General features: G+C 41.3%; 2 protein-coding genes across 6 annotated transcripts in view; both read right to left on the bottom strand.

Moving 5' to 3' along the window:
- Positions 1-678: 678 nt before the first annotated feature.
- Positions 679-2,385, bottom strand: kcnf1b (potassium voltage-gated channel, subfamily F, member 1b). Its single transcript, XM_031733412.2, has one exon. The coding sequence runs from the start codon at positions 2,287-2,289 to the stop codon at positions 970-972; it is 1,320 nt and encodes a 439-aa protein (XP_031589272.1). The 5' UTR covers positions 2,290-2,385; the 3' UTR covers positions 679-969.
- A 3,787-nt stretch (positions 2,386-6,172) lies between these two features.
- Positions 6,173-20,448, bottom strand: part of LOC116315213 (V-type proton ATPase subunit C 1-B-like) — a 43,636-nt gene continuing 29,360 nt past the window's right edge. Inside the window, exons 3-16 of one of the 5 annotated variants that reach the window (XR_005609379.1) lie at positions 17,660-17,806; positions 17,308-17,479; positions 16,831-16,898; positions 15,028-15,110; positions 14,751-14,813; positions 14,491-14,585; positions 13,314-13,405; positions 13,124-13,219; positions 12,972-13,040; positions 11,188-11,280; positions 11,009-11,096; positions 10,904-10,927; positions 10,622-10,745; positions 6,173-7,162 (exon numbers count right to left, since the gene is read on the bottom strand). Coding sequence is in view for 4 of the 5 variants with exons in the window: in XM_031733427.2 (XP_031589287.1) it covers positions 7,073-7,162; positions 10,622-10,745; positions 10,830-11,096; positions 11,188-11,280; positions 12,972-13,040; positions 13,124-13,219; positions 13,314-13,405; positions 14,491-14,585; positions 14,751-14,813; positions 15,028-15,110; positions 16,831-16,898; positions 17,308-17,439 (1,272 nt within the window). In the remaining variant the exon portion in view is untranslated. Of the gene's footprint in view, positions 7,163-10,621; positions 10,746-10,829; positions 11,097-11,187; positions 11,281-12,971; positions 13,041-13,123; positions 13,220-13,313; positions 13,406-14,490; positions 14,586-14,750; positions 14,814-15,027; positions 15,111-16,830; positions 16,899-17,307; positions 17,480-17,659; positions 17,807-20,448 lie in introns of all 5 variants that reach the window. The other 4 variants (XM_039603213.1, XM_031733427.2, XM_031733432.2 and 1 more) reach the window with 4 other exon arrangements.

Raw genomic sequence — 20,448 nt, 5'->3', positions numbered from 1 at the left:
TATCTTTGTTCCAAGATCTGTTAGAGATCACAGTCTGACTTTAATTAGAGGAGAAAGGGCTGAACAGGTGACAGCATTTAAGTATTTAGGTGTTCACTTTGTTGTCAGTTACAGTGGGTTGTATGTGTGTGCATGAATTAGTCAGTGCTTGCATTTTTTAAGAAGGTTCAGGGTCCATAGCATGGATAAATGCATTGTGTTACCATTTTATAGGGCAACTGTTGAATCTATTATATTTTATAGCACTACTATAGGCTTTGGTAACCTTTCTACCGAGCTCAGATCCCAAATTCAAAATTGGATTAAAAGGGCTTGAAAGATAATTGAACTGCTCCTTTCATCTTCCCTCCAGGAGATATTTGAAGAGTCAGTGATAAAGCAGAGTCTGAAAATCACTAAGGATAAAAATCACTTCCTTTGTAAAGAACATGAGTTGATGCCCTGAGGAAAAACGTACAAGGTACCAAACTGTAAGATAAATAGGTACAAATTTTCTATAGTCCTTTTATAAATGTAATTATTCTCCCAGAGACAATAAAAGCTAATCTAATTGTTTGTCATGTTGGTATTTAACTAAACTGAGTGTATAATGAATTGATTTAGCGTTATTCTCATTCATATTGATGTAATGATTTTCTGAGGACATGCACAATATTTTTTCACATGCAGAAGCTTTAATTCTGTAACAACAATCTTCACAATGACAAAAGGAGATAAACGGGCCACAAGCGAAAGCAACATATTGAAAATGGCCCAAAAAAGCGACAGAAGACTAAAGACAACAATTATGTTACTCAGTATAGGCGTTGAGTTCATAAAAAAACAATTATCTGGAGGTCTTTGATATATTTACTAAATATAACGAATTAATGGATTTTCTTTTCTTTAATCTTTTGTTTGGGTCACACCTCAGTTAATAAATTCCTGTTGCAGTCTCTTTCTTTTTTCTTCTCAGAGTTTTTCTTTCTCCTAATAGCTATTTCTCCTGCGCGTCTCCTTGCCCGACTTTAGCTCCATCAGCTCCACTTCATGCTTCGCCGCCGTCTCCAAAACTTTCTGCTTGTTGTAGAAGATGACAAAGTTGTTAATGATGGGGTGGATGGGCAGCGCGATTGCTATCACCCCGCACAGAAAGCTCACGGCTGCGTTGCACTTGCCCAGAGTGGTTTTGGGGTAGATATCGCCATAGCCCACTGTGGTCATTGTGATGATGGCCCACCAAAAAGATTGCGGGATGCTCCGGAATAAAGTCTCCGGGTGGCTTTGCTCCATAGTGTAGGCCAGCGCTGAGAACACGAAGATGCCCACGCCCATATACATAAGCAGCAGCCCCAGCTCTTTGAGGCTGTTCTTCAGCGCGTAAGTCAGAGTTTGCAGTCCAGAGGAGTGGCGCGCCAACTTGAAAATACGCGCGATGCGCGTGATGCGGAGCGCCTGGACAGCTTGCTGGACGTTTGCCAGCTCCATTATGGATGTGGTGCCGAGGTAAGTCAGGGCCAGGACCACGTAGAAAGGCATGATGGCCATAAAGTCTATGATATTCATGATGGAGAGCGCAAAGCGCAGCTTGTTCGGTGACGAGGCGAGGCGCAGAAAGAATTCCGTGGTGAACCACAACATGCACACCGTCTCGATCGCCTCCAGAGTCGGATGCTCCACCAGTTTCCCTTCAGCGTCCATCACCTGGAGCTCCGGGATGGTCCCCACACACATCACCACTGCCGAGACCAAGATGAAAAGGAAGGATGCGATGGCGATGATGCGCGCCGGCAAAGAGGAATCCGGCTTCTCCATCAGCCTCCAAAGGAACCTCTGGCAACGCTGGGTGCGCGTGATGCACTGATCCACCTCCATATCCTCCAAAATGACTTTAACTTTGTTTGCAATTTCTTTCAGCTCTTCCTCCTTCTCACTTAAGTAACTTTTACAGCATTCATCTAAAACATTTTGGTCTATTTTCCAAAACTCCATCTCTTTGATGAAGCAGATGGGGCAAATGCCGCGTTTGATGTGGATTTCATCAAAGTAATAAACGTCGATGATGCACTTGAACGCGTCGGGATCTCGATCAAAGTAAAACTCCTTTCTGCCCGGATCGAAGTCATCGCAAAGTGTCGAGATAAGTTCGGAATTCTGAGATGAGCAGTTCACCAACTCAGCCAGTCTGCTCTCCGGGTAGCGGTTCAAAACATCCCCGAAAAGCACCACTCTGACTCCGCCGATGTTCACAGCAATCTCCCCTTCGGCGCACAAACCAGCTCTGTAGTTTGGCTTCGGAACTGTCCACATTTTATCAACTGATCGATACTTGTTGATCCTAAAATGCAAAAATGAAGCTTACTAACCGGAGTTAATGCCCATCATGCCGTGCGCGTAAAATGCTTCTCTTCCAGACTGTTTGGTGCACTGAATGGCACAGTTAGAGCAGCCAGCTTTTTCTAACGCTCTCTCTCTCTCTCTCTCTCTCTCTCTCTCTCCCTCTCTCTCTCTCTTTTCACACACACGGACTAAGAGAGAACAACCTCAACACCTATCATCTCTATCGCAGGCCTCCCTTTTATCACTGCAGTAATTCAGTAAAGCTTTTGGCCCTAAAGACAACTCAGAAACAATTAAACAACACAATTAACTATTAAACACACAAACTCTGCATAATGGCTTTATATCCTTATTCTTCACTTCATACTTTTCTAAATTTAAAATTTCCACACTGTGCATCAAAGAGTGGAATTAATCCACCAATCAGCTGCTGTACTGTCTCCAAAGGTAATCTTGCAGCAGGAAACATATGGATCAGATATTATTTATATCAGAGATCAGATAAAATGGTTGATGCACACAGCAGAGACAGTGCACTCTCTGGTGACCATGTACTGAATAACAATTCAGCTGTAGAAAGTAACTGAATACATTTACTCAAGTATTTCATTTAAGCACAATTATTTTTTTGTATCACTTTCACTTGACTATTTACAATTTATGCTACTTTAAGGAAGCACTTTGTATTTAAATCTACTCCATATGGACTCTTTAGCTTTTATAATATATATATTTTTTCATGATCCTAATGTTTTTGTCTTGTGATTGACTGCAAAAACCAATCAATTAATTAATCAATAACAAAAACCAGTATGTTCCATAGGTGAGATCTGCTGGTGCACTCGTATGCATTTGAGTGACTTTGCGCTTGAGTGGTTTTTCCTTAGTATCCCAAGGTACATGCATGTAAACTCCAAATCTCAGTTTCAGAAGCTGGTAAGTCCTTACTCTGATTAGGTTTTACCTTCCCTGTGCTCATGAGTGTTTTCCTTTTACAGGTGTAAACCAAAAGAAGGAGACTTCTCTATTTCAAATTTTAGCTCCTTGTGTGGTGTTTTGTATTTTTACTTTTCTTCACTGTTCGTTTTTCATCCTTGATATTGTTTCAGTTGAGTTTAACCACACCTTATTATCCCACTTCCTGGCGTATACGTACATATATAGTCTGTGCATTCTCTTTCAGTCAGGATGTTATCTAATTTTTCTCCCTTTCTAATCTTTCCTGTGTTTAGTTTATTTGGTTAGTTTATTGGATTTTTCTTCCCTCCAACTTTTGGCTTTCTGTATTTTCTCATTGCAGTTTTTTTTTTTTTTTTGTTCAATCTGACTCAAGCCTCACACTGGTCCACATAAAACACCATATAAGACAAATACCATAGCAAGTAGATATCAAATCCAAGGCCAAACGAGGATTACTGATAAGTTCAACAACAAAACATATGCATGTGACAAAACTATATTTTCTTCTTTGGTGTGCTGCTAATCATCTTAAAAAACCTGCAATGCAGCTTGTGACCCTTGTTAGCTCATGTTAAGAACCCCTGAAGTAAACTAGTACTGCTATATACTACTAGTGGTACAAAGAGTATTTTGTACCAGTTAGCAACATGTTTAAATGACATTTTTTCTTCTTATTAACACATTAAATACATGCAAATGTCCTCTTTATTAGCACTACTGCAGAGGTACATGCTGCTGTAGTATGCATACAATTATGTGAAACTTCATATTTAATTCACACTGTGAATGTTTACCTTCTCATACCTGTTGCAGCACAAAATTTACCTTCTGCATCACAGACGATACTGAGTTCCCAAACGTAATCTTGCAATAGGCAACATATGGATCAGATATTATTTATATCAGAGAAAAACTCGTGGGCGTGCATACTGCTAAATGCAACCAGTTGCATTAGGATATCTTGGCATCTTAGCAGTTGCTGGCATATTGCATTTCACATATTTGTTACTGGGGCATATGAAATCTTAGTAAACCATACGAAATCAATCAACATACTAAACAGAATGATAGTATTGGAAAATTCATCACTGGTCTCCAGCTGTTGAGCAGAGTTGGCAGCAGATGTCTGTTAAGCACTTGGTCACAGCCCACTTTAAAGCCTAAGAAAACCTAATCAGCGTTTTTCACACACTGCATGTTGTAATAGCAAAAATCTCAGTACTGCTTTAATTGGCAACACCACCTGGTGATCGTACCGACTATAAAAAAATATACTGGCTAATCAAAAAAAATACTGATTAGAAATATTACTTTGAAAATGCAGGAATTTTTTTATTTTATTGAAAGGGACGTGTGAAACGCTGGATATCGGTTGTTACAACATGGTGACTACTCTTTTTTTTTTTTTTTTTTAACCTGTCCCGTTTGGTTCTTTTGCCATCAGAATTATTGTCTAAAGGCGAAGAAAGATGCCCAACGGATTTATTTTTTTACAAATGGACCATCCCAGCCTTGCCGTAATGGTCCATTTGATTCAACTTTTATTGTTTATTTTATTTTCACTTGCTGAATACGGGACAGACTTGACTGGAGGAGAGAACGTGGAGAAAGAAAGAGGGAAAGAAAAAAACCTGAGAAGAGGGACGGGGAAAAAGGGCAAAAAACAAAAACCAACAGAATAAGCAGACAAAAAATACATATATCGATCACCTGGATCACCTGTTGAGAAAGAAAAAAGAAAGCAAGCAGAAGAAAACGAGAGTAGTACAGTAAATACTAAATATTACACATTATTGTGCAGCACGTGAGATCGACAGCGCACAGTGTGCTTTGAGGTAGGAGCCAAAAAGGGTGTAGTTTGTGTGTGTGATCAGCCGTGTGTACACCTGTGAGCATGAACGCTTGTTTTTTTAAAAGGTTCCTTCATGTAACGATCTGCTAGAGGGTGTGGGGGGCCACTGCCCCGACCTCCAGGGCATGAAGCCGGTATGGAGGAGATCAAGACTCCAGACATCCAGAGGCCCCAGAACACAAGAGACCAAGGAAGACCAACAGAGGGCAGCCGCGCCACTATCCCAGAAAGAGCTGAGGAGAGTCCCAGATGAGGGGTCACTCAGCAGCCGCGAGCAGAAGCCAGGGGGTTGCAGTGACGTGCCCGTGAGCTCCGCCGGCAGCCAGCTGTGCCTGAGTGGCCGAGCCCCGGGCCGTGAGGCCGAGGGCACCCCATCCCCAAAGTGGCCCGAGCGAGCCCCAGGCTCCAGGCCCCAATAAGCAGCCGCCAAGGAGTGAGCCGGTGGGTACCTGGGCGCCCACCCCGGACACAGAGAACCACCAACGCACCGATGTCTGAGGCGTCCGCCACCGGCAGGGGAAGTGGTGGGGAGATGGGCCTCAAACCTTGGAGGGCCTGAGATGTCCCCAGAGAGGTGGCGTCTGATACCCAACCTGACATATAGACACAGACAAACAGGCACACACAGATACAAACATCTATTCCCACCCTCATGCTCTCATATACAATTGCTCAACACTCACCCAACGTGGAGACAGACATAGAGAGACACTGTACACACAATCACACTCCCCAAGCGTACTCTAAGCCCCGAGTCTAGGTACCCTTGCCCCTGGAGGGGGAAACTGCACCCAGACTCAGGTGGTGTAACCCTTTTCCCTGCGGTGGGGAGAAGCAGACCGCCCCGACTCCGCAGCAGCAGGGAGGCCCCATACACCAGACCCCAGTCGGACGGCCAACTCCTCCTCCTAGCCCCCCCGCTCCAGCAGGCCGCAGAGAACGGGGGTGTAGGAAGACTCCAAACTACTTTCAAAGTGAACCTGTTTTGCTGTTCTTTATTGTTTTTAGATACATGTACAGTTCCAGTGGTGGATATTCATAGTGAATGGCAAAAGGACACACAGAGCTCTTTTCTCACCCTTGTATTAGTGTGATATCACTGAGGGGAAACTCCAAATATGGTCATTTCAGGCACACAGATCTGGCTCTGAGCACAGCAGCCTCACTCACCTGCTCTCAAAGTTTCTATTTATGAAAGGCAACCAGTGAGAAAAAAGCTGGTTTAAAAAGGGAGGGTGGGCTTAAAGGGGGGAGGATCTAAGAAGCTGCACCAGGGCCTGATATAGCATAGGTGTGAACTGTGAATCATGCAAAAGTACTTTATTAGAATCCAGAAAAAACACTATGGAGTTGAAAATGAGCAGAACAGCACTTTAAGATTTTGAGACTTGCAACACACGAACATTCTGATCTAAATTGGGTCACAAGTGATGTTTCTATACAGATTCATGAATCCATTCTCTGGATAATGCATTTCTAAATGTATTAGGCTGTCTTGCAGAATAACAGGCAATGGTGCATGAAGAAATCCATTTTATTAGTGCAAGCTGTAAGATTTCTAGAAATAATGTGCTCACCTAAAATGTTTGAAGCCAACATTAATATTTACAGTACATATACTTTTAAAATGAATCCCTGAAAAAAAAACATCCCTTTGATATTACACATATTTTAAGGTTTTCCACAATTCCACGCACAGCACATGACAAACACAGGACACGTGCAGCTTGCTTTGTGGCGAAGACGACCCGAGGATTATTTACACCTTCCTGTATTTACACCTTACATCTTTCTCCTTTAAGAGAAATGTTGAAAACAATATATTTTTATTCTCCGGTTTTATTTTAGCGATCAGGGTCTTTATGTTTCTGGCTGTGAGTGACTGAATGGGAACAAACCACAGCTTGTGTGTGCTTGCTCTTTCAGTCTCGCTGTTGACAGCTAGCTGATGTCCAACACGTTGGTGCTGATATGAAAGCAGATGTAGGAGAAGTACTCCTGCTGACAGAGTCCTGGGATGTCACAGCTCACCTGTTTGGCAGATCAGACACAGAAAACAGTCACGCACACACTGAACCAGCAGCAGTGTTTCACTAAATTCAGCTTGAGTTTGTATGTTATTATCATTTCCTTTTTCTCTCTGTTGTCTCGAAGGTCACGAGTGAACTTGACTGAGAGATATTTTATATTCTGCTGGCTGCTGACAGGTTCTTCCTCACTCAGACATCAACAATCTGGGCAAACACTTCACTTGTTGGTCTGTCACTGGTCTTATATAACGATACCATATTTGCCCAATAAACTATTTGCAATAATCCTGTCATGTTCTTGGGTCTTTTGCTGTTTTTTGTGTTTTTTGGTCATTTGGGGTCTGCTGTTGTTAAATATCTTCAGTTTATTTCTTATTTTGTTCCCGTGTTTAGTTACTTCCTGTTTTATTTTATTGCTTATTTGTCTCTTGTGCTTTGTATTAAGTTTCACATCCCTTGTCTCGTTGCCTCAGTTGGGTTCAGCTGTCCTCCCAGGTGTCTCTTGTTTGCGTTAATCACCTTGTATCTATATTCCTTCAATTTGTGTGGGGTCTTTGTTTTGTCCTCCCTCATGGTTCTGTGTGTGGCCTTGCTCTGTTTCACTAGTTATTGGATTTCTCATTCCTGTCCAGCTTTTATTTTGTATTTTGTATCAGTTCAACATTAAACCTGTTTGACTTTATTCCTGTCTCCTGTGTTTCTGCATTTGCATCCAAATCCTGCCTGCAGCAGATGCACATGACGCACAATTCATTTGTAAAAACATTTAGTTCTCAGTTGCTTGTTGTTGCTTGAGTCTTGATTGCAAAATCTTTAGTATTTTTAACCTAAAAAAAAAAAAAAAAAAAAAAAAAAAAAAAAGAAAAAGAAAAGGCTATATGAAAAGGTTCAGGTGAAAATTAACATTTTACATCACCAAGCAGCAAAATAACTGTGCACACTGAGGAAAGTGCTTACAGTCAAACCCAGAGAAGTAAAAGCTGTTAAAACAGTTAAAAGTGGTCCAAGAGTACACTACGAATGTTCCACTGTTCAAAAATGTAATCTCATACTTCTGTCTGTGCTACTTTTGTAGAAACACTCTTACAGTGGCTTGCAAAAGTATTCGGCCCCCTTGAACTTTTCCACATTTTGTCACATTACAGCCACAAACATGAATCAATTTTATTGGAATTCCAGGTGAAAGACCAATACAAAGTGGTGCACACGTGAGAAGTGGAACGAAAATCATACATGATTCCAAACATTCTTTACAAATAAATAACTGAAAAGTGGGGTGTGCGTAATTATTCAGCCCCCTGAGTCAATACTTTGTAGAACCACCTTTTGCTGCAATTACAGCTGCCAGTCTTTTAGGGTATGTCTCTACCAGCTTTGCACATCTACAGACTGAAATTCTTGCCCATTCTTCTTTGCAAAACAGCTCCAGCTCAGTCAGATTAGATGGACAGCGTTTGTGAACAGCAGTTTTCAGATCTTGCCACAGATTCTCGATTGGATTTAGATCTGGACTTTGACTGGGCCATTCTAACACATGGATATGTTTGGTTTTAAACCATTCCATTGTTGCCCTGGCTTTATGTTTAGGGTCGTTGTCCTGCTGGAAGGTGAACCTCCGCCCCAGTCTCAAGTCTTTTGCAGACTCCAAGAGGTTTTCTTCCAAGATTGCCCTGTATTTGGCTCCATCCATCTTCCCATCAACTCTGACCAGCTTCCCTGTCCCTGCTGAAGAGAAGCACCCCAGAGCATGATGCTGCCACCACCATATTTGACAGTGGGGATGGTGTGTTCAGAGTGATGTGCAGTGTTAGTTTTCCACCACACATAGCGTTTTGCATTTTGGCCAAAAAGTTCCATTTTGGTCTCATCTGACCAGAGCACCTTCTTCCACATGTTTGCTGTGTCCCCCACATGGCTTGTGGCAAACTGCAAACGGGACTTCTTATGGTTTTCTGTTAACAATGGCTTTCTTCTTGCCACTCTTCCATAAAGGCCAACTTTGTGCAGTACACGACTAATAGTTGTCCTATGGACAGATTCCCCCACCTGAGCTGTAGATCTCTGCAGCTCGTCCAGAGTCACCATGGGCCTCTTGGCTGCATTTCTGATCAGCGCTCTCCTTGTTCGGCCTGTGAGTTTAGGTGGACGGCCTTGTCTTGGTAGGTTTACAGTTGTGCCATACTCCTTCCATTTCTGGATGATGGCTTGAACAGTGCTCTGTGGGATGTTCAAGGCTTGGGAAATCTTTTTGTAGCCTAAGCCTGCTTTAAATTTCTCAATAACTTTATCCCTGACCTGTCTGGTGTGTTCTTTGGACTTCATGGTGTTGTTGCTCCCAATATTCTCTTAGACAACCTCTGAGGCCGTCACAGAGCAGCTGTATTTGTACTGACATTAGATTACACACAGGTGCACTCTATTAGCACTCATCAGGCAATGTCTATGGGCAACTGACTGCACTCAGACCAAAGGCGGCTGAATAATTACGCACACCCCACTTTTCAGTGATTTATTTCTAAAAAATGTTTGGAATCATGTATGATTTTCATTCCACTTCTCACGTGTACACCAGTTTGTATTGGTCTTTCACGTGGAATTCCAATAAAATTGATTCATGTTTGTGGCTGTAATGTGACAAAATGTGGAAAAGTTCAAAGGGGCCGAATACTTTTGCAAGCCACTGTATTTAAAAAGTAAACTACAGCAAGCTTCCATTCAAATTAAATAGCAAATAATTCAACTGTTATGAGATTGCATATTGTTGAAAAAATAAGGTTTGAAGTTTTTAAATAATGTCTACCTGGAAAAAGAGTTATGACTGCTAAAGTTTAGATTAGGATTAGTTCAGGCAGGCCATCAAGTCAAGCAGTCCCAGCAAATGAGCTCATCTGTAACGCCGCGCAGATCAGATTCTCTTACATATCCATTTGATAAGCTGATTTAACCTGGCCACAGTTGTTGTGAGCCACCTTGCAGCCTACCTCTACCCAAACTCATCCTTTTGAGGCTCTGTTTGATTTCCTGAGTCACACAAAAGCTTCACTTTGGATACACCATAATGTTTCCCATTTGTGTTAACAGTTTTTTTAAAGAACAACATTAAGGTGGACATTTCATCTTTTACTAAGGAAAGTATTATGGGTATGTTTGCAAAAGACAACACAATGAATACCGTACAAAATGGCCCAGGTCATCCCTTCCACTAATTTTCAGATATCTGTGTCTGTATGATAAACCTATGCAGCACACAACTGACGAGGCCAGCATTAGATGACAACTCGGCACTTCATTCTTTCATCCATATATGGTCCCTCCCAGCTTCAACAAACAAGATGTTAGTTAGTTCAGTTAAATCCCTCAACTTGTGGCTTTTCCAACTAATGTTGGTGCATCCATCTTCTGTATGTCTGTGCTTTACATTAATATAATGATATAACATTATAACACTGTGGCTCCTTACATCAGTAATGCTGGCGGTGGGGTCCAGATGCACAAACAGTGAAGCGAGTTCTTCTTTCAGTTTCTTCGAGTGCTTCCTGTCAGTCTGCAGTAGAAGAGCCTGATAATTGACAGGTAACCCATACCTGAAAGGAGATATAATCACATGAAAATCAATCGCGAGCCTTCTTCACGAAAAAAAAAAATCACCACTGTCATCAGGTGCCGACCTCAGCACTGATTCCACAAACACCCGCAATGCTTTCAAGTGAATCCAGGCAACAAACACTTCACTGAAATTCACCTTCAGCCAGCGTACAAAGATTCCCTGTGAAAGAGAGAAGCGCATTAATAATACACCACAACATAAAAAAAAAACTTCAGAGAGCGTATGTAATGTTTGACTCACATATTGCTCCTTTTTGTGAAAACTAAGCTGCGTAATCTCCCGCTGCTTCTGCTCCTCCAGATCAAAGCTGTAGTCGCGCACGAAGAACCTGTGTGGACCAGAGGCTACACTTTGGTAATTCAAACAGACAACACAGATTTGACCTTATTGGGTGTTTTCTGTCACACCGTCCTGCTTACTTGCTCTCCTGGGCTTTGGCTTTGAATTCACACACAGCTCTTTTGAAAAGTGTCACTGAGAAGACTCCCCCCTCTCCGTTCTCATACAGCTTCCTGACAGTCACATAAGACAACAATAGAAAAGATGTAGCAACAAGGTAAAAGACAACAAGGAGTAAGTCAAGTAGTGTTTGTTACTTGCATTTGAACTTATTGCTTATTGCTATTTTCAAGTCGGTGTTTATTGAGCCAGTATAAAGCGCCTTGAAGCAACTGTTATTGTGATTTGGCGCTATATAAATAACACTGAATTGAATTATATGGAATTTGTCATGAGTCCTTAACAGAGTGAACAGTATGTAATAGCAGATTGCTGGGATTTACATGGGCGAAATCAGGTTCACTGTAAGAAAAACAGAAAAACACTCATCGGCCACTTTGTTAGGTAAACCAAGTAGTAGGGTCAAAATTTCGCATAAACAACATGAAAGCATGGATCCATCTTGCATTGTCATCAGGCTTGTGGTGGTGGTGTAATGGTGTGGGGCAGGGGTGGCCAACTCCAGGCCTCGAGAGCCGGTGTCCTGCAGGTTTTAGATATCACCCTGGGTCAACACATGTGAATCAAATGATGAGTTCATTACCAGGCATCTGGAGAACTTCAAGAAATGTTGAGGGGGTCATTTAGCCATTTAAATCAGCTGTGATGGATCAAGGACACATCTAAAACCTGCAGGACACCGGCTCTCGAGGCCTGGAGTTGGCCACCCCTGGTGTGGGGGATATTATCTTGGCAAACTAACTGAGTATCATCTGAACACCTGGTTACTGTTGCTGACCATGTCCATCCCTTTATGATCACAGTGTACCCATTTGCTGATGGCTGCTTCCAATGCTTGCATGACAGGGAGTTCACTGTACTCAAATGGCCTCCACAGTCACCAGATCTCAATCAAATAGAGCACCTTTGGGATGCGGTGGAATGAGGTTTTGCATCATGGATGTGTAGCTGACAGATCTGAAGCATGTGCGTGATGCTGTCCTGTCAATATGGACCAAAATCTCTGAGGAATGTTTCCAGCACTTTGCTGAATCTACACCAGTACAACAAGTTGTACCTAGTAAGTGGCCAGTAAGTGTAAGAGTGTTACAAAAGTGTTACAAAAATTAAGATGGTATGTGGAGTATTATTTTCTAGAAGTTAAGTTATCAATTTAGCTGTCTAGGCCTTATACTGACAAAAGAGTGTCTTACAAGTAATAATTTCTTGGATCAGGGGTGCCTCCAAGGGGGGGCGCAGAGGGGGCACTGGCCACCTCCCAAAATTTGCCCCCCCCCCAGTGGCCCTTCCTGGCAAGACTGTCCTATGTTGATAACTATTTTGACAAACATGAGCACAAGTGATAGGAAGACACCCTACATAGAGTTGAAACATTAACTTGCTATTTATTTATGCATATACAATTTTTGTCATTGGTATTGTGTCACTTGGTATGTCCCTCACGATTTCCCCTTCCTGTTTTGGATGAAATTTTTTTTAATAGAAATTGGATTATTTCCTGCACATCAGCTCTGACAAAGTTATTTTTTTTCATGTCAACTTTAACATTTTACGTGTCAAAAACAACATTTTCTTTTCGCTGCTGTGGATCCAGGCCAAAAGACTCTTACTTTCTGCCGGTAATGAAACACCTGCGGTTACTTAGCCTGACCTTTTGGATGCTGAGAGCAGCTACCGGTGCACTTGTACTTGGATCGAGTGGAATTGTTTGTCTCATGGCCAAGAGTGCATAAAGACAGCTCACCTGCTCGACCGCGGAACCACAAATTTTGACAAGGACTCGTAACTCCTCTCCCATTGCGAGTAGCTCCCTCTGTGACCAGAAAATATGCACAGAAACAAACATTTTAACAATAAGACTATCCCAGAAACACACAGACATGTTGTGTCACTGACCGGGCCACCACTACCAGCAGAGTGGTGAGGTACTCTGAGACCACCAGGTCTTCTTTCCTCATGACATCATTCAGACTGCAAGTTTGTAAATTGCCACTGCAAAAACAGAAATTCCACTTTGGTATGTAGATATGTATACGTGCATATCTATAGATAATGTAGGGATTTATTTCATTTTAATATAACTCACTCTAGTTTGTGCTCGAGGTTTTGCAAGCTCGCTTTCACACTGTTGTACGCTGCAGAACGAGATTTTAACTCTGCCTCCACCTGCGAAACTTCCTGAAACACATGCAGGTGTTAAAACTTGGGTAGGCAACATGTTTCTGCCATCTGAGAGGGAACTAGCATCCTGTAGCGGCTTCGGAATTTGTTTTCAGCCTTTGGAAAAGCTAGCCTGAAATGTGAGGTTTTTGCCAAACGTCTTTTCAGAGTTTATAATTAGAATAAAGTGTTGCAACTGGTTAAAAACAGAGGACTTTGAAGTGGAGGAGCAAAGTCTGAATTAAGCGTGATGTCAAAATTCAGCAGTGACTCATTCTGGTGGACAGAGCTTAAACAGGAGAAGCTGTAAAAGTAGTGCTCACTTTCAATTTTAGGAGTATTTTTTCTGCCTCGTAGTATTTAGCTTTAACAGCACACACACATCAAATATGTAATGCATGTACTAAATTGCAGAAACAATTTTGAACCAATGTAACCTGCAAGTTCATCTTTATTCTAGTGATGTCAATGTTAATCTCGTTAAAATGACGTTAACGCCATTACCGCATTAACACGGCAAATCTCCGTTAGCGAGTTAGCGCATATCGCCCCCCGCGTGGGGCTGCATGGCGTCAACGCATTAGTGTGGTTAGCTCGTTAACGTGTTAGCTGACAGCACTACTTTATTCATTTCAAATGTAACTGAATTTAGTGAAATTACAATCTAGTGAAGTTTACTCTGCCATAGGTAGCATTTCTGTGACACACTGTGTAAAGAGTTGTTCAATATCTCCTGTAACTCTGTCCTGAAAATCTGAAAATGTAACAGTTTGTTGTGATGATCTTTAGCTGTGGTTCATTTATAGCCTGACATTGGCGTTTTACTTCTAATGATTGCTTTTGTGCTTCAAAAATCAGAAAAGTGAGTCAGTTCATTAAGATTATGAATAAAATATGTAAGTAACTTTTAATGTAAACATTTTATATCATCGCCCAGTCATATAAAACTACATATGAAGGTATGCTAACAGGTAAATATGTTAGCATGTGAACTGTGACTTTGCTGTATTTTTTGTGTCTATAAGCTTGACAAGAGTTTAGTTATAAATTGCTGTCATATTTATGTCATTAATTATCATCCCCACTTTTTTATGAGGTTGTACCTTGTTGATGATTTCTGCCAGGCTGGAGAGAGGTAGAGATGTAGGATACTTTGCTTTGTCCCACTGAAACTTGATCATGAAGTTCATCAAGTCAACTGAGAGAGAGAGGAAAAAACACAAGTTGTGTATCCAAATGACACAACTTTAAACACACCGAGGGTTTGGTATGTCTTTAAAAAAAATCAAGCAGATACTACAGATGTGGTTTATAATAGGAGTCACACAGAACTGCACTCCAGCTCAAAGAGCAGATAAAATACCCCTCAGAGACTTGAGGTAAGCTTTCAGGGGTGACAGGGCTGCTCTCTGGTTCTTGCTGTGGTCTGATGGGGGGAGAGTAATCAGACATGCTGGTTAGCCTGGTCTGCTGTTGTTCTCTCCTACAGCCTGCAAGCATTAATCTACAGTAAAAGCATCAGGCCTTTAATGGAGTTTTTCAGTAGCTGTTAGTCTTAATAGCAGTGTGTATGTGGCCTGTATCCAGTTTCTCTATGAGATAATTAACACTCTCAGCGTGTGTGTTTGTGTGTGACTCACCTCCATTGGCCAAAGCATTTTCCAGCACTTTGTCACTAGACTCCAGCACCTCCTTCATACACTGGCATGTTTTTTTGATCACACTGACCAGGCGACAGGAGAAACACCATCATTACACAGTGTTTACATGTTTTGCATAAAGTTCCTGCTACACACAATGAACTACTGATGTGGAAACATCTCAGACTGAAGAAAAAGTAAGGATTAAAACTAAAGAAATCTTTTTGAATTAAGACCACCCCTGATGGTCTGCTTGCTTGCTTGCCTAACTTGTCTCTGTGCAGATCTCTACACTGTCCAGAGCTCCTCGAGTGTGACGTAACTGTTTTCTGTCCTTGGGTCGCCTGTTGCCTCTTTTCAAGCCTCTTATATAGCTTTGCAGTTGTACCAGTTGATCGAGTGAGCTCGGTTTCACCAATGATTTTGCTCACTTAGCTTAGTTTTTCATAAATTTTGCTGAGGTGTTTCAAGGACACCTGCTTGCTTGCCTATATTACATATTTCTATTCTCCAGTAAGTCAGAAACAGACCGTCACAGAGAAGTGTTCCTGTTAGATTCTATTATAGATGGCCGTAGTTTCCAGGTCTGGAAAATGAAGCCAAAACGGAAGTGCTTCGCACCTGCATTCTTTCAAATGGCCAGCTGGGGCTGACTCCACTGGTTGCCAAAAGGCTTCTGGTAGTATAAACGTCTTTGGGAAAACAGTCCAGTCCACAACTCTCATCCTCTGGGACCCCAGTAAACACTTTCCTGATCACTTGATGGGCTTAATGGCTAGTTTAAAGTCTTTATGAATAAAATGCTAATTTGGTACATTACTGTAATTATTTGAATCAGATAGGAGGGTTATTTATGTTATGAATTCACTGTAAACAGTAATACACATACAATTACATCCAGATTCTTCCAGTGCTTCTGCAACTGTTTAATTAAATGTCAAAATTATGAGATCAAAAAAGTCCGAGCTCCACACTTCATATTAAGACTTCAGTGGATGACATCACCAGGGTCTGTCTGTCCATCCATCCATCCATCCATCCATCCATCCATCCATCCATTTTCAAGGTTTTCAGGGTTGCAGATGGCTGCATTTACCAGCAACATAAGTTATGCTTACTTTTTTACTTAATGAAGTTCTTTCTTACATTTTCATTGTGCAATTCAACATTTCAACACCTGAAAATACTGACTTCCACACCTCCTTGGGTTTTTTTGTGTTGTTTTTTCCATGATCCATGTTTTCCATGTAATTCAAACTGCATTTCTTATATTTGAGATTTTAGTTTTCAATAGATACAAATTAACGATTAACTTCTTACTGTTTTTGCTAGCAAGAAATTAATTACTGAGTAGTGAATTATAAGCTTCATATCTTTAATGAATGCAACTAGTCTAAAGTATCTGCTGTCATAATGAAAGTTTTATTATGATTTTCACTTTTCCTAGCATTTAAATCTGTTTTTCTGGCCCATGTCCTGCTTTTCCCAGTTTGTTTCCTTATGTTTTTCAGTTGCATAAGTAAATTTTTAACCTTTACTTTAGGGTGAACTGTCTCTTTAAAGTCTGCACTGTGTCAGCTCAGATGCACCAGCAGTGAATTTAAAATCAGGAGGGAAAACTAACCGATAGCTGCCCCTGACCATCAATTAATCATGGCACAGACCGCACAAGAGCTCAGAATCATTGGGTCTTAATGAGGAACAAAGCTGCACATGAAAATGCAAACATGTGATGATTATTGAGACAAACGTATTCATTAATCAGCAGGAACAGATCGAGAGCAGCACATTCAGCTTTTTTACCTTTCAGTCAGCGTGTCGAGTTTGGAAAGATCATCTGACACGCTGAGCAGACTGTCCAGTACTCCCACCTGAGGTCACGGCACACACAGCACAGTTAATGTTACTGCAACCTGCGTTTAATAAATCTGACTTCATAAGACCCTGCATTTACAATCACTACATCTAAAGCTGCTTAATGTCTGAACTCTTGATGATACGGAAATGCGTTTCCTGGAAGACAAGATGCTCATTGATCACGTTGAGTGAAACGATTCAGATGGAAATTTTGCCTCAAACTGTAGAGAGCAACCCGAGCCTTTACCTCTTCATCAGAGAAGGACACCAAACACCATCACTCTCCTGTACTGCTACAAACACAGAGCTAACACACACTCATGGCGCTTACTCTTTGTTTTTGTTAGCGCAGAGACGCCTTTTTATCTCACCCTGTAGCACAATATCATTTTTTTTTATCATTCAGATGATGCACATCCTCACCTTGAGATCTGGAATGGAGAACTTGCAGCATGAGGAGGCCAGGTTGGTTTTGGCAATGGTGCGTTTGAGTTTCTCTACACTGGTTAAACTTGTTTTGTCCAGTGGAACAGAAATCAGCCAAAAGTCCGTCATGACTCCCCACAGGTACTGCCTTTGGCACCAAACTGTGATCCTGAGCAGACAAACCTATAATAATTAACTCTACCACTGAAATATGTTGAGTTTTATTCTAAGGCAGATTTGTAAAATGACATGATGATTTTTCACCTGTGCTCAGGATTTTGTTCTTTCAGCTCTTACCTTGATAATGCAATAAAGGAAAGAGGAACCTCTTTTCAGAGCAGAGGCTTACCTTCAGGTTATCTTCATGACCGTGCTGTGCCTGTCCCCGTGTGAGTGTTGGAGAGTCTGAGCGGCAGCTCCACCTGAGACTGGCTGACAGCCAGCCCACTGTCCTCTGCTGTCTGTCACCAGAAGCAGTTACATCACTCCAGGTGATCTGAGCACAAAACAAAATAGTCGCCATTTTTGTGAGTGTTTGTGTGGATGGGCCGACTAATAGATTGATGAGCGCGAAGAATATAAGTACAATTTGTAAAGATTAAAATGAATCGGATGGTTCAAGAATGGTTTGATCTTTTCGATGCCAACATATAATCTCTGTATAATCTCTTGTACATATTTCTAATTTTACAACAGAAGTTTGGCTTATATATACAGTTGAGGTAAAAAGCTGAAGTACTTACCAGAAACATAAAAAAACATCATCCAAAAGGAAACCAACCTTTATTACAATAAACCCCAAAACACTGAAGCAACATTCATTTCCACCCATGATAAGATAAAAAAGGAAAAAGCTGCCAGTATTATTAAAAACATCAAGTCTTTAAATGATACGGTCCAATTGTATATGTGAAATAGTCCATTAGCCTAAGGAGTGTGTCACTGAACACTGGAGCGCCGTTAAATAAATGACCTGACCATTCCTCTTAAAACCATTTCTGTTCAATAAATATATCACATTTCATTTTGCAAAAATGATCATTTAGATATGTATAATTATAAATGATAATGATAATAAGAAGAAGAATAAAATAGGCTACATTATTCAACTGAAATATGAAATGTATAGTGCTTAAACTCTTACAAAAACAAGCAAAGAGTAAAGAGTCCACATGCTGGACTCTCTGCTCTACAGCTAGATTTTTATGAGACTGTACATTTTGGCATTAAAGGAAATGAAACTCCAGCTAAGGAGCCACAAAAAGCATTTTCATTGATTTAGTTTTAAGCTTCAGACAGAAGTCAACAATATAATCAAGTAGAAATTGAAGGAAACGTGGCGATATAAAGGGGAAATAGGTAAGAAAAGGATGATGGTTTCACAGAAATGGAAGGAAAGGAGAAACTGGGATGTATAAGAAGGAGTATAAAACAATAAACTATTATCAAGACTCATATTTGAAGACATTGGATTAAACTTGACATAATTTATATCTATTTATAGCTTTTTTTTCCCTCATCTTTTTTCTACTTCTTCTTCTTTCAGCTGCTCACAGGGGTCACCAGAGCAGATCACCTACCTCTATGTCACACTACCCATAGCATCTTCATCTGTCACTCCAACCCTCTACATGTTTTCCTTTACTACATTTATGAATCTTCTCTGTGCTCTTCCACTTTTCCTCCTGCCTGGCAGCAGCATATCTTCAACATCTGTTGTCCAGTATATCCATTATCCCACCTCTACACGCCCAAACCATCTTGGCCTCGACTCTCGAACTTTGTCTCCAAAATAGTCGACCTAAGCTGTTCCGAAAAATCTTTTTCATTCTGATCACTCCCAATAAAAACAGATCTGCCACCTCCAGCTTGGCCTCCTGTCTTTTTGTTAGTACCACCATCTCCAAATCATACATCACAGCAGGTCTCACTACCGTCTTGGAAACCTTTTCTTTCACTCTTGCTGCTACTCTTCTGTCACAAATCACCCCTGACACTTATCTCCACCCACTCCTCCCTGCCTGACTCTCTTCTTTACCACTCTTGTGCACTGTCTATTGCTTTGAATTGACCCCAGGTATTTAAACTTGTCCACTTTCTCTACCTCTACTTCTAGCAGCTTCTCCTTTTTACCTGTCTCCCTCTCATTCACACATATATTCTGTCTTGCTTTTACTGACTTTCATTCCTCTTCCGATCAGAGGATAGCTGCAAATCTCCAGACTCTTTCCCACCTGCTCCCTGCTCTCACTACAGATCACAATGTTGTCTTCTAACATCATAGTCCATGGAGACCCCTGCCTGACCTCATCTGTCAGCCTGTCCATCACCACTGCAAACAAGAACGGGCCCAGAGCCAAGCCCTGATGTAATCCCACCTCCACCTTGAACCCATCTGCCACCCCGCACACCTAACCACAGTGTCACTATCCTCATACATGTCCTGCATCGCCCTCACATACTTCTCTGACACTTCTGGCTTCCTCGTGCAGTACCACAGTTCCTCTCTTAGCATCCTATCATATTATTATTTATCTAGATCGACAAAGAAACAATGCAGCTCCCTATGGCCTTTTCTATACTCCTCCTTCAACACTCTCAAAGCAAACATTACATCTGTAGTGCTTTTATTCAGCAGGAAGCCATACTGCTACTCACTGATCGTCACCTCTCTTCTTTAGCTTGTTTCAGCAACTCTTTCCCATATATCCGTGGTATGGTTCACCAGCTTTATCCCTGTGTAGTACATTTTTGTAAGTACATTTCCATCTCTGTCCTTAATCACTCCAACCTGTTGCACATTCTTTTCAAACTGGTCTTGCTGCCTTTACCCAGTCAATATAAATCATTGTCTCCTTCTTTAGTGTCCAACCTAACCTCACTATAAGCCATTTCCTTTGGCTTCACCACCTCTCTATTTGTTGTGCCTAGGTTCCTAGTACACATGTCTTCTTTCTTCATCTTCTGGACATCCTTCCTTTGAATAATCTAAAAAAAACGACTGGACTTCCTTAAGTGTTTTCTTTCCAAGCTCCTTAGATTACCGTGGCCTGGATGACTGAGAACCTACACAGACATCCTCCTTTGAATTCTTTACTGAATACATTATTCATAACAGGGCAGCAAATTACAGGAGAA

The sequence above is a fragment of the Oreochromis aureus genome, linkage group 19 (assembly GCF_013358895.1).
Source record: "Oreochromis aureus strain Israel breed Guangdong linkage group 19, ZZ_aureus, whole genome shotgun sequence".
In the NCBI taxonomy this organism is placed as follows: domain Eukaryota; kingdom Metazoa; phylum Chordata; class Actinopteri; order Cichliformes; family Cichlidae; genus Oreochromis; species Oreochromis aureus.
Note: the sequence above shows the minus strand (reverse complement) of the source record. Positions and strands in the feature narration are given on the sequence as shown.

Bases quoted from the DNA above. Each gene is read 5' to 3' on its own strand.
- kcnf1b (XM_031733412.2), bottom strand. From the start codon at position 2,289: ATGTGGACAGTTCCGAAGCCAAACTACAGAGCTGGTTTGTGCGCCGAA.